The sequence below is a fragment of the Chiloscyllium plagiosum genome, unplaced genomic scaffold, assembly GCF_037043375.1.
Source record: "Chiloscyllium plagiosum isolate Xiang-an unplaced genomic scaffold, Cpla_swu_hap1 HiC_scaffold_34, whole genome shotgun sequence".
Lineage (NCBI taxonomy): Eukaryota > Metazoa > Chordata > Chondrichthyes > Orectolobiformes > Hemiscylliidae > Chiloscyllium > Chiloscyllium plagiosum.
Genome location: NW_028270172.1, coordinates 33695630 through 33710244, shown reverse-complemented (window position 1 = coordinate 33710244; position 14615 = coordinate 33695630). Strand labels below are relative to the sequence as shown.

General features: G+C 41.2%; 1 protein-coding gene across 10 annotated transcripts in view; it reads right to left on the bottom strand.

Moving 5' to 3' along the window:
- Positions 1-14615, bottom strand: part of LOC122564399 (engulfment and cell motility protein 1) — a 319775-nt gene that overhangs the window by 117247 nt on the left and 187913 nt on the right. For all 10 annotated transcript variants that reach the window (XM_043719204.2, XM_043719200.2, XM_043719205.2 and 7 more), the window contains one exon: positions 6987-7091. In XM_043719204.2, the coding sequence (XP_043575139.1) occupies positions 6987-7091 (105 nt within the window). The remainder of the gene's footprint in view (positions 1-6986; positions 7092-14615) is intronic.

The window sequence follows — 14615 nt, the reverse complement described above, 5'->3', positions numbered from 1 at the left end:
GCTTCTAAAGATATTCAAAATCATGGTGTTTCCCATTAACTTCAGTTTTGCTTGGATTTTTTTCGTATCAAGGACAGTTAACCTCACCTCACCTCTTGAATTCAGGTGGTGTGTTCATATTTGGACCACGTAATGAGAACTGGAGCTAAGTGGCCCTGGCGGAATGTAAACAGAATGTCATTTTTCAGGTTATTGCTGCACCGGTTTTGTGTGATAGCACTGCCAATGACCCCTTCCATCACCTTGCTGACATTCAAGAGTAGACTGATGGGACAGTAATTGGCTGTGTGGAATTGTTCTCTTTTGTGTGTACAGGACATACCTGGGCAATTTAATACATTGATGGGTAGATGCCAGGAGTGTCAGTTTACTGGAAGAGCTTGACTGTTAGGGAGATAGTTCTAGAGCACAAGTCTTCAATACTATTGCCAAAATATTGTTGGGGACAATATCCTTTGCCTTCAGTTATTTCTTGATAGCACATGGAATGAATCAAATGAGCTGAAGATTAATATCTGTGATGTTGAGGAGCTGTCCTAGATGGATCATCCACTTGATACTTCTGACTGAATATGGTTGTGAATGCTTTACTCTGGTCTTTTGCACTTACATGCTGGGTTACTTCATCATTGAGAAGGGGGATATTTGTGCAGCCTCTTCCTCCAGTGAATTTTTTAGTTGTCCACCACCATTCAGTGCTAGATACAGCAGGACTACAAAGCTTTTATCTGATCTATTGGTTAAGCGATCAGTTCATAGAATCATAGAAGTTATCTTTATCTACTGGATGCTGCCTCCACTATATGGCATAGAAGTAATCCTGTGCTGAATCATCATCAGGTCGATCCTTCATTTTTAGGAATGTGTGGTGCTTCTCCTGTCTCCTGCCCTCTTCATTGATCAAGCACTGATCGCCGAGCCTGATTGTAATGTTGGACAGCATGATAATCTGTACCTCATGGTCCAGTGTGTGACAGAATGCAATTGTCTTGGTTCTGATTGCCCACAGCCCCTCATGAATGCCAATTTTGAGTTGTCAGATCTGTTCTAAGTTTATCTTATTTAGTACAGTAATAACATCACATGAAGACAAGATTTTGATTGGGCTGTTAATCTGGTCCAATCAGGGAGTCCTGACTAACAGATAAAAAGGGAGTATCAGAGATAATGACAATCTGGTGCCTGATTCTGTTTGAGGCAGCACTATAATCAAGGGCTGTTCATGTGCAAATAAAGGGCAACTTTGTGATGGGATATTGTCCTCTGTAGAGTTATTTAGGGGAAGAAGACTTCTTTTTTTCCCCACAAGTTATGATTATCTGGAATGCACTACCTAAAAAAGGTGGTTGAAATAGATTTGAAAATGATCTTCAAAACGGAATTAGATAAATCTACACAGATGAAAATATCCAGAATGCTGAAAAAGGGCAACAGAGTAGGATTAATTGGATTTTCCTTGTTCTTTCCTGGGATGCAACTATCACCAGCACATCCCTAAATAGCTCTACTAACAGCCAGCACAGGCACTTTGCACATAGTGCATTCCTTCTGTATTATATCAATTTAGAAATCCATACACAAGAATTTAAAAATATATTGAAATAATTTCCCATTCATTTTTTCTTCCAAGTTGCTCAGTGCAATCTCCAGACAGTATTTCTTGCATTAGACAAGATGCCAGGACATTCTTGGAGAGTTGGCAGCCCAAGCACGGACAGAACATGATCAGGATGCCTTGTGTTTACTGAGATTATAAAAAATTCAATAACCATTTACTGAACTCAACATGAATATTGAAAGTTTCAGTTTTCTCCTTGTATTATTCCCTGCCCAGAGGCAATGAAATGCTATCATTAATTACATCTGACTGAACATCCAGAATACATTCTGCACATGTTGCTAGAAGTTATATCTGATGTTTATGGAGCTGGAAGATTGTTATGCTAATCTGTAATAATCACTGTGGAGATCTCCTTCAGCTGCCAACAATAGTTTTATATTCAAATTCCCTTTAGCGCAATTCAAAATGCAACAGGACAACTGCCTTTTAGGACTTATACCATTTTCAAATCCAGAAAGCCAGGTGGTGAAAGATAGGATTGGAACCATTCTTTACATGGTTTTACTTTTACTTAGAGTGAAATGTTACAAACATACATCTAAATTGATCACACTACAGTTTCAATAACATCTCTTTATATTTGCTCAAGTGAAACCACAATTACTGCCCAATTCTTACACTCAGTTGAATGCAATTACTATGCAATTAACACAATTTTAGAAACAGAAATTTGCCGTTGACTCAATGTTCCTTTAACAAGAAATGGGAAACTTGGGAGTCGCTGTGACAAGAAGTTGGGAGAAGCTACAATAAAAAACATGGAACCTCATAAAGACTGCAGACAGCAATAAAGCTGGTACAGTGCTTTCTTCCTATTGGTTGAGTTTGTTCCTTCTGTCACCAAAACGGTAAGCCTGTCCTATCTATTAGGTAATTAATTGTGCTCACGAACAGTGTAACAAGCTATGTGTTCCTTCATGATCAAATTTGTGCAATTGGAGATGACATTCTGAAGTCAGCAACTAATACTAAGTGGTTTGGTGTTTTTTTTCTGAAATTAACTTCTGATAGCTCTGTGACTATAGCAGGAAGACAATGGATTATTTAAGTGTGATTAACAAAGTATCCACCTCACTGGAAGTGTGCGCTATCTAACTCCTACAGAAATAATCAGCAAGCATTTCTAATTTCTAAATACTTCTCAAAAATTTGAGAGTGATGCTTCACAACCAAGATGGGCCTGAATAAATGAAATTGATGATATGGACTTGATGCAATCAAGTTTAGTTTGTGGAGCCATGAGTGGCCTCAATCTATTTTAAGTCTAAGTCTTGACTCTGGATGGCAGAACTTAAAAAAGCTGCGAGCAATAGAAGATGTTCTGAGGAAGGCATGTTTAATTTGAGCTCCATGGTTACAAGAGTACAGAGGCAAAACAATTTTCAGTCCAGCAATTATTGAAAAGTTTTTCTTACAGTTTAAATTGACAGACAGGTCTAAATATTTAAGTATATGCCGACGGTGGAGAACCCCATCAATGACAAAATATGATGGAAAATCATCCTCTGGCAGCCTGAAAGTTAATCTAAACAAAAAACAGATGCTAGAGTCACCATGGAGTTTCATGCAACCTTTTTCACCTAACCAGAGATTTATGGATATTGAAGATATATATTCTGAATATTTAATGATTTGGAGACACTGGTGTTGGAGTGGGGTGTACAAAGTTAAAAATCACACAACACCAGGTTATAATCCAACAGGTTTAATTGGTGGTTGTGATGAAGGAGCGTCGCTCCGAAAGCTAGTGTGCTTCCAATTAAACCTGTTGGACTATAACCTGGTGTTGTGGAATATTTAATGGCTTTCTAATGATACGTTTGCCTTTAACAGTGAAATAATAAAGGATAATCATTATAAAATTGTGGACGCTTTTATTCTTTGCATCAGTCCCTGCATAAAACATCTAAACTGATTTAGTTTCTTCCTTTTATTAATTTTGGAATCCTCAAAAGATTTTCTTTCAAAACACCAACTAATACTGTGCATGACAAATTCTGGCACTTAAATAATTCTCACAGCAACATGATTTCTACGCATCAAATTTGATTAACTTGTGTGCTGAGCACTACAAAGGGATTCATCAATTTTGTTCTGAAGCCCCAAGCTTTCACATCAAGATAAAAAGATAGCAATAAATCAATCCAAAACTCAAGTTCTATAAACTTGAGAAGACATGATGCCAGTTCCAAGTAGATAAGTCCTTCTTCAGCATGTTAAACAATTGTCTCTCACCTCTTGATATGTGCAGCATCACACTGTAATAATGCTAAGCCCACAGTGCTACAAAGTCCAAATGTTATATTATCTATCTAGTGCATGTGAAGACCTAGTATGGAAAAAGCTTCTGTATACCTTCAGACCTGAAACCAATGGTCTATACATATAGGTACAGCTTCCTGCCTGAAAATGACTCTTGCTAACCCTCTCTAGATTGCGTAGTTGTTGGCTGTCACTCATTTTTCACTGGCCTGCCACTTATCACGACAAACATGCCAACCTACTCAGTAGTCACATTCTAACTACTGACCCTTTGCAAGAAACAGCATTATACATGCTACATTGTAATAAACAGATCTCTCATCAGAGCTGGTATATAGCCCTAGCAATTACTGATGTCATTTGCACACTGATGTATTCCAAAACATACTTTTTGTTAGAAGTGCCAATGAGTCACATTTCTAAAAGAGATGATAAATGATTAGCAGAGGGAACTGAGAAATAACCTGATATAGATTTTTGTTTTAAATTGTGAAGAGGTCTGATGTGGTGTAAACACGATACTTCTTGTGGGTAAGAGATGGAAGTGTCCAAAACTAGAGGTAATTATAGCAGCTACTCACCATAAATCTAATCAGACCATAACTCTAATAAAGGAGTTCAGGAGAAATGTTTTTTATCCAGATAGTGATCAAACAATTAGCATAGTGTCAAGAGTCAGCTATGTTGTTGTGGTTCTGTTTGCCGAGCTGGAAGTTTTTGTTGCAAACGTTTCGTCCCCTGGCTAGGCGACATCATCAGTGCTTGGGAGCCTCCTGCGAAGCGCTTCTTTGATGTTTCCTCCAGTGTTTATAATGGTCTGTCCCTGCCGCTTCCGGTTGTCAGTTTCAGCTGTCCGCTGTAGTGGTTAGTATATTGGGTCCAGGTCGATGTGTTTGTTGATGGAGTTTGTGGATGAATGCCATGCCTCTAGGAATTCCCTGGCTGTTCTCTGTCTGGCTTGTCCTACGATAGTAGTGTTGTCCCAGTCGAATTCATGTTGCTTGTTGTCTGCGTGTGTGGCTACTAAGGATAGCTGGTCGTGTCGTTTCGTGGCTAGGTGATGTTCATGTATGCGGATTGTTAGCTGTCTTCCTGTTTGTCCTATATAGTGTTTTGTGCAGTCCTTGCATTGTATTTTGTACACTACATTAGTTTTGCTCATGTTGGGTATCGGGTCCTTCATTCTGGTGAGTTGTTGTCTGAGCGTGGCTGTTGGTTTGTGTGCCGCTATGAGTCCTAGGGGTCGCAGTAGTCTGGCTGTCAGTTCTGAGATGCTCCTGATGTATGGTAGTGTGGCTAGTCCTTTTGGTTGTGGTATGTCCTCGTTCCGTGGTCTTTCTCTTAGGCATCTGTTGATGAAGTTGCGCGGGTATCCGTTTTTGGCGAATACCTTGTATAGGTGTTCCTCTTCTTCTTTTTGCAGTTCTGGTGTACTGCAGTGTGTTGTGGCCCTTTTGAATAGTGTCCTGATGCAGCTTCGTTTGTGTGTGTTGGGGTGGTTACTTTCATAGTTTAGGACTTGGTCTGTGTGTGTGGCTTTCCTGTATACCCTTGTAGTGAATTCTCCAACATGAATTTGACTGGGACAACACTACTATCATAGGGCAAGCCAGACAGAGAACAGCCAGGGAATTCCTAGAGGCATGGCATTCATCCACAAACTCCATCAACAAACACATCGACCTGGACCCAATATACCAACTACTACAGCGGACAGCTGAAACTGACAACCGGAAGCGGCAGGGACAGACCACTATAAACACCGGAGGAAACATCAAAGAAGCGCTTCGCAGGAGGCTCCCAAGCACTGATGATGTCGCCTAGCCAGGGGACGAAACGTTTGCAACAAAAACTTCCAGCTCGGCGAACAGAACCACAACGAGTACCCGAGCTACAAATCTTCGCACAAACTTTGGTCAGCTATGTGTCAGTATCCAAGGCAAAAGAAATAAAATAGTATGCCAAAAAAGCAAGGTCCCATAAAGTAGAATAAGATCATGTAAGGCAAGTAACCCCAACATCGATCAAATGCACCAAATGGCCTGGCTCTATGGTGCAAGTAATTGAATTTTATTGTATTCAGCACAGTGACCAAAGTTGCTCTGGTACAAGACAATACAAATTTTGTTAAGTAAGCAAATTATGCAAATAAAATGCATCTGAACTGCAGAGATACAGCCAGTGGTTTAAACAAATTACATACACAATTCCCTCAGGCATGCTCCACCATTCAATTAGGTCCCAGCTAATCTGCATTTCATCTCCAATTACTCTCAATACCATAACATAAGAAAGTCTATCGACCTCACCTTTGAAGGCTCCCATGCTGTAGGATTCAGAGCCTCTTGGAGGATAGAATTCCAAATTACCACAAAACCTTTATGTGGAACTGTCCAGCTTCCACTTGCCTTGTTTGAATTTTAACACTGATTCAATGATTCCCATTTCTGAGGAAACAATTTCTCTGTATCTGTCCAATTTAATCCTTTTTTTCCTTTCAAATACTTTGATTGAGAATTCACAAAATCCCTACAAGTGTGGAAGCAGGACATTTGGCCCATTGAGCCGACACCACCCCTCTGCACAGTATCCCACCCAGACCATCCCTCACCCTATCCTTGTAACCCTGCATTTCTCATGATCAATCCACCTATGCTTGCACATCCTCGGACTGTGGAAGGAAATGGGAGTACCCAGAGGATACTAGCACAAGGAGAAGGTGCAAACTCCATATAGACAATTGCCACAGGCTGGAATTGAACCCAGTGTCCTGGCGCTGTGAGGCAGCAGTGCTAACCACTGAGCCCAATTAGTTTAGAAGGGAATATCAGCCAAGTTTATGAAAGACATCCTCATAATTTAACTTTCTAATCTCCAAGATTTTTCTGGTGAACTTAGTCTGCATGGCTTCCCATGTATTGTTTTGGAATTGTGCTGCCTGAACAATGAATAGTGTATTTAAGATAGGATTTGCCAAGACTCTGGAAAATGTATAATCTCCCTGTTGTTGTACTCCAGATCCATGTACTATGGCAGCAGTCATCAGTACAAAGATCTGAGATGCCTACTGTGACTACAAATAAGACTGAGTGACAGGTCTTACCCGAATGTAAGCATCTTGATGGTGCTTCGCAAAGTACAGCATATTGTCAAGGGCCAGCATCCCAGGTGGAGTCTCGGTAAAATCCATGGCTGGATTTACATGATTCTAGATTGAAAGAAGCAAAAAAAAGTTTACAAACAGCACTCCAGTTAACAAGTAGCTTGCTTCTGTCTTGACCGTCAGTGGACACACCAAAAGCTAAGCAGATCAATATGATTACGCCGGTCAGGTAGGCTACATTCATGTGCAAATCATTGAACCTGAAACACCAGGGCAGGCCATTTGTCCATCATTTCTACGTCACCTCTTCAATTGTGCTATTTGGTTGTGTCCCAACTCACTGCTCTTTCCGAAGAGCCCTGCAAGTATTTCCCTTCAAATGCTAATCTAATTCGTTTTTGGAAGTTATTACTGAAGCTGTTTACATTACCTCTCATACAAAATACTCCAGATCATGCAAGCTGGATGTGTAAATATTTGCTTCTCATTTCCATATTTCAAACCCTCTGAAAGAAAGCCTTGGTTCATGATTTATCAAAGAAACTTTTCTAAGTTTATAAACAATACAGGAGAAGAAACGCCAGCAAGTTAGGCGGTTTCTAATCCAATCTCCTCAACCAGTGAATAATTGTCCCAGGGAACACAGTGACAGTGTTTATGCTAAGGACTAGTTAACTGTGGGCCAAAGTTTCTGGTCTAGAGATTGCATTATATAAGAGTTGGGCAACAATTAATGACCGTCATAGTCAGTGTGATCTCCGGATTAATCTCAGTCACTTAGAGGGAGTAAAGAAGGATTTGCTTGATTCTACCTACTGTAATTCTCCAAGTCTTTGATCTGGATTTGTGCCTCTCCAATTGCACCAAAAGACTAGGGACTCTTTTGACTTAATGCATAATGTATCACAGCTGTACACAACAGGTTGGCTTGACTCTTTAGCATATCGCTGTCCATGCCGTGTGTTGATAAAGGTCATTCCAAACAAAATTCATATAAGACGCAAAATGTCAACTCAGTTTTTCTCTCCACAGATGCTACCAGACCTGCTGAGTTTGTCCAGCACACACTGTTTTGATTTCACTCTTCCTTCCACCTAACTTAAAGCAACCATATGCAAATCATTGTGATTTCTCGAATGAGCTTTGATATTGATGGATAACTACCATGGTTAGCTCAGCAAGAGCAAGAGAAATGCTTTCAGCTCAATCCCATTCACTGGTCACATATTCATTCACTCACCCACTACCACTTCCCCCCTCTCCCCCAACTACTCTCACACACTCCTCCAGCACCCACCCTGTTGCCCACTCTCTTTCACAGTCCTTGCCACTCATTCACTCTCAACCACTAGGTCATGGTCAGTCCATCCTTCACCCATCACCCCATACTCAGCCACCAGTCAGTCATTCCCACCTACCCATTTTCCACAAGGCGACAAGACATAGGAGTAAAAATTAAGGCCATTCGGCCCATCGAATCCACTCCACCATTCAATCATGGCTGATGGGCATTTCAACTCCACTTACCCGCACTCTTCCCATAGCCCTTAATTCCTTGCGAGATCAAGAATTTACCAATCTCTGCCTTGAAGACATTCATTGCGCTCCATGGCAATGAATTCCATAGGCCCGCTGCTCTCTGGCTGAAGAAATATCTCCTCATTTCCATTCTAAATTGACCCCCTCTAATTCTAAGGCTGTGCCCAAGGGTCCTAGTCTTCCTGCCTAAAGGAAACAAATTCCCAGTGTCCAGCCTTTCTCAGCCATGCATTGTCTTCTAAGTTTCCATTAGATCTCCTCTCAACCTTCTAAACTCTAATGAATACAATCCCAGGATCCTCAGCTGTTCATCATGTTAGGCCTATAATTCCAGGGATCATCCATGTGAATCTCCGCTGGACATGCTCTAGTGCCAGTATGTCTTTCCTGAGGTGTAGGGCCCAAAATTGGACACAGTATTCTAAATGGGGCCTAACTAGAGCTTTACAAAGTCTCAGAAGCAAATCGCTGCTTTAATATTTCAATCCTCTTGAGATAAATGACAACATTACATTTGCTTTCTTAACCATGGACTCAACCTGCAAATCAAACTTTAGAGAACCCTGGACAAGCACTCCCAGATCCTTTTGCACTTTGGCTTTATGAATTTTTTCACCGTTTAGAAAATAGTACATGCCTGTATTCTTTTTTCCAAAGTGCAAGACCTCGCATTTGCTCACGTTGAATTTCATCAGCCATTTCCTGGACCACTCTCCTAAACTGTCTAAATCTTTCCAGTCACCACTTACTCACTCCTTACCTATCCAACATCCCATTCCCCAAAAATCATTTGTTCGCTCTTCACCCACCCCAGTATCAGTCACTCTGACTTTTATGGACAAAATCTAGCAGTAGAAATGTATAATTACGAAACTTTTGGTCCCGACCGAAGCCAAACCGAGGAAATTTCTCATCTCTGTAGCTATGAGTGCAACATACAGCTAGACATATATGTATAGCTCTGCCTGGGATACTCTATGCAGATAGACAATTACATTAAAATAGTTTTGGTAATTCCCAAGAAGTACTGGGAAAGAAATGCAGTACAGCAAAGTAGAAATTCAGAATCTGAATTCTATATTTAAGAAAGGGTATTGCAAAATGTTATAATGGATAATTTAAAAAACGTCACATGCAGAGTGAAATGGTGGATTCTGTGGACTCTAATTTACTGTAGCAAGGTAGTTGATGGCATCTGTTTATCCTGTTCCTTTAAGTTATTCCATGGCAGATCATTGTAAGTGTGAGCTGATAATCTTACAGGAAAAACAGGGCATCTGGGTCCTGAATGAGCAAACAAGTCACACGTTATTTCCAAATCAGTCCGATTGAACGGATGTGAAAAAAACACTGCATGGACTGAGGAGAAAGTGCAAACTCAGTTCGGGTACCGAGACAGAAACAAAGAGAGGAAGAGAAAACAGGAAGAGGACGCAAGTAAAAACAAATTTAAAAGCATTATATGAAACATGTGCAAAACTTCCAACAATCAAAATACGAAAGAATGAGACTTCATTATTATGAAGGTTAATTCACAAAGTCAGAAAACATAATTGGTAAAAATAATATTTTAATTTGTTCATGGAATTTGGGCGTCACCAGCTAATCCAGCAATTACTGCCCATCCCTAATTGCCCTGGAGAAGACAGTGTTAAGCTATGTTCTTGAACTCTTAGGGTGTAGGGACTGTTACAGAGTGACTTCCAGATTTTGAATCCAGCAACAGTGGAGAAGCAGTGGTATAATGCCACGTCAGGTTGGCGTGCGACTTGGGAGAGAAATCTGCAGGTGACATTGTTCCCATGCATCTACTGCCCTTGACCTTCTAAATGGTAGAGCTTGTGGGTTTGGAAATACGGGCAGAGAGGCCTTGGTGGGTTACTGCAATGCACCTTGCACATAGCACATACTGTTGCCACTGTGCATCGATGGTGAAGACAGTGAACGTTCAATGTTGTGGATAAGGTACCACCACAGTCAAGCAGGCTGTTTTGCCCTGAACGTTATCAAGCATCTTGAGTGCTGTTAGAGTCACATCCATCCAGCAAGTGGGGAGTATTCCATCACATTCCTGACATGTACCCTGTAAATGGTGATCAGGCTTTGTGGAATCAGGAGGTGTATTACACTTACACTAGCATCTGACTTGCTCTTGTAGCCACAGTGTTTGGTTCAGTTCAGTTTCTGGTCACCAGTGACATTGCAACAGTAATGCCATTGAACTTCAAGGCAATATGGTTAGATTTTTCTCTTGTTGGCGATGGTCAGAGATTGAAACTTTTGTGGTGTAAATGTTACTTGCCACTTATCAACAGTTATCACCGAATATTGTCTGGGTTTTGTTGCACATGGACGTAGTCTGCTTCAGTATCTGAGGAAGCATGAATGGTGCACAACATCAGTAAATATCCACATTTCTGAACTTACAATGAATGGAAGATCATTGACGAAGCAGCTGAAGATAGTTGGGCTAAGGATAATCCTTTGAGGAACTACAGCGATGTCTTGGGTTTTTTAAATGATTGACCTCCCACAAACACAACCACATTAATTTCTGCCAGGTTCAACTTCAACCACTGGACAGTTCTCCCTTTGATTCCCATTGACTGCATTTTTGACAGAGCTCCTTGATGCCACAGGCAATCAAATGTGGTCTTAATGTCATGAGCAGTCACTCTCACTCCACTACTAGAGTTGAATACTTTTGTCTATTGCCTTGGCCAAAGCTGTGCAACAGGTACTTTATTGCAAATGCCACTTGAAAGGATTGTGGACAACCCCTTCCATCACTTTGATAAAGTTAAAACTTATTTCATGGGGACTTAGAGAAAACTAACAGGATGTGTTGCAAGTTTAGGTCATATCTACTGCAACCCTTGCCTCCAGCAATTTCACACCATCAATTGCATTTCAACTGTGAGCTGCTATTATCATGAAGCAAACAGGGAAGCTGTGTAACTCAAACAAAAAAAACTTTGAATATCTACTACGCATATTCCTTGCTTAAATTTGTTGTGTGTGAATAATGGGGAGCCCAAAGACCACACTGTTATTCTGTTGGCAACCTCCAAATTACTGAGAACCTTAACCATATGTATGTGGCCAATATTTAAAATATTTTAACAAACAACACAAAAAAAGCATCAATTCATAACTGACCTTGGCTGTTCGTGCTAAATCACCCAGACAGTCCACCCCCCAATATGTTTCCCAAAACAGCATACTTGTTAGAGATGACCTGTATGAGAGAGCTCACAGTACAAGAGCAGCTAAGTGTACGGTTTCATGTGTAAACTTGGTGTTCTTTTTTATGTAACTCTACAATAGTGAGTAGAGTGGGTTCTTTTTTGATTGTATGTTTTATTGAAATCTGTCTCTTGATTAAATTTTAAAACTATAAAACATAGATACTAAGTTAGCCTCGAACAGTGTTTTTACAACAGTAAGACTGTGCTATTTTCTGGGTCTGTAGATTATTAAGGTGCAAAGATGGCCTTTAGCAGAGTGATGTGCTTTTTTTGTCAGATGTGGGAGAGTAGGGAGAGTTTCCATGTTACTCAGGATTATGTCTGCACTAAGTGTGTTTGGTTGTGAATCCTATCAGATCACATGGATCGGTTGGAGTGGCAGTTAGGAATTGAGGAGTTTACAGGGGCTGGGGGCATGATGGATGGCAATTATAGGACGGGAGAAAAACCGAAGATATAGTCAGATAGATGGGTTACCTCCAGGAAAGTTAGGAGAGGGAGGCAGGAACTGCAGAAGTCTCCTGTGGCTATCCCCATCTCATGCTGTTTTGGAAAACGTAGGGGTGATGGACTCTCAGGGGAATGGAACAACCACATTTCTGGTACCGAGATTGGCTTTAATGTAACAAGGGGTACGTCAGGTTCTAAGCAATCGATTATGACAGGGGACTCTCCAGTTAGAGACACTGACAGACATTTCTGCAGCCAACAGCAAGTAATCAGAATGGTGTGTTGCCTCCCTAATGACAGGATCAAGGATGTCTCAGAGAGGGTGCAGAATATTCTCAAAGGGGAAAGGGACCAGCAAGAGGTCATTGTCCACATTGGCACCAATGACATAGGAAAGGATGAGATGCTGAAGGGAGATTATAGAAAGTTAGGGATGAATTTAAAAAGGAGGTCCTCAAGGGTAGTAACATCTGGATAACTCCGAGGAATAGGAGGATAGAGCAGACGAATGCAGGCTGATGAGCTGGTGTAGGGGAGAAGGGTTCACATTTTTGAATCATTGGACTCTCCTCTGGGGTAGGGGTGATCTGTATAAGAAGGACAGATTGCATCTGAATTGGAAGGGGACTATTATTCTGACAGGGAGATTTGCTAGAGCTGCTTGGGAGGATTTAAACTAGTAAGGAAGGGGGGGTGGGGTGGGCCCCAGGGAGATAGTGAGGTAAGAGATCAGTCTGAGACTGGTACAATTGGGAAAAGGAGTAAGTCAAACAAACAGTCAGAGCAGGCAGGGACAAAGCACAGAACAAGGTAGGAATGATAAACTACATTTATTTCAATGCAAGAGGACTAACAGGGAAGGCATTAACTCAGGGAATGGTTGGGAATATGGGTCTGGGATATCATAGCAATTACAGAAATGTGGCTCAGGGATGGACAGAACTGGCAGCTTAATGTTCAAGGATACAAATGCTACAGGAAGGATAGAAAGGGGGGCAAGAGAGGACGGGGAGCACAGTTTTTGATAAGGGATAGCATTACAGCTTATTTAGGGATACAGCCAGGGAAGTTATTCCAGTGGAACTGAAGTAAGAAAAGGATGATCATTTATTGGGACTGAGGAAAATTGAGAAGCAAATTTGTAAGGAGATCTCAATTATCTGTAAGAATAATAGGGTGGTTATGGTCGGGAATTTTAAGTTTCCAAACAGAGATTGGGACTGTCATACTGTTACGGATTTAGATGGTGAGGAGTGTGCACAAGAAAATGTTCTGATTCGGTATGTGGATGCACCTACTACAGAAGGTGCAAAACTTGAAAAATAATATGGGGCAAGTGACTGAGGTGTCAGTGGGGGTGCACTTTGGAACCAGTGACCATAATTCTATTAGTTTTAAAATAGTGATGGAAAAGGATAGACTGGATCCAAAGGGTAAAGTTCTAAATTGGAGGAAGGCCAATTTTGACGGTATTAGGTAAGAACTTGCAAAAGTTGATTGGCAGCGGATGTTTGCAGGTAAAAGGATGGCTGGAAAATGGGAAGCTTTCAAAACTGAGTTAATGAGAGCCCAGAGACAATATGTCCCTGTTAGGGTGAAAGGTAAGGCTAGTAAGTGTAGGGAATGGTGTATGACTAGGGAAATTGAGGTTTTGGTCAAGAAAAAGAAGGAAGCATATGTGAGGTAGAGACAGTAGAGATTGAGTGAATCCTTAGGACAGTATCAAGGCAGTAGACGTAGACATAGACATAGAACATTACAGTGCAATACAGGCTGTTCAGCCCTCGATGTTGCGCCGACCTGTGGAACCAATCTGAAGCCCATCTAACCTACGCTATTCCATTCTCGTCCATATGTCTACCCGATGACTATTTAAATGCCCTTAAAGTTGGCGAGACTACAACTGTTGCAGGCAGTGCGTTCCACACCCCTACTACTCTCTGAGTAAAGAAACTACCTCTGACATCTGTCCTATATCTATCACCCCTCAATTTAAAGCTGTGTCCCCTTGTGCTAGCCAATCACCATCCGAGGAAAAAGGCTCTCACTGCCCACCCTATCTAACCCTTTTGATTATCTTATATGTCTCAATTAACTCACCTCTTGATCTTCTTCTCTCTAATGAAAACAGCCTCAAGTCTCTCAGCCTTTCCAGATAAGACCTTCCCTCCATACCAAGTAACATCCTAGTAAATCTCCTCTGAACCTTTTGAAATGCTTCAACATCCTTCCTACAATGCAGTGACCAGAACTGTACGCAATATTCCAAATGTGGCCACACCAGAGTTTTGTACAGCTACAGCATCATCTCACGGTGCCGAAACTCAGTCCCTCTACCAATAAAAGCTAACACAACGTATGCCTTCTTAACAACCCTATCAACCTGGGTGGC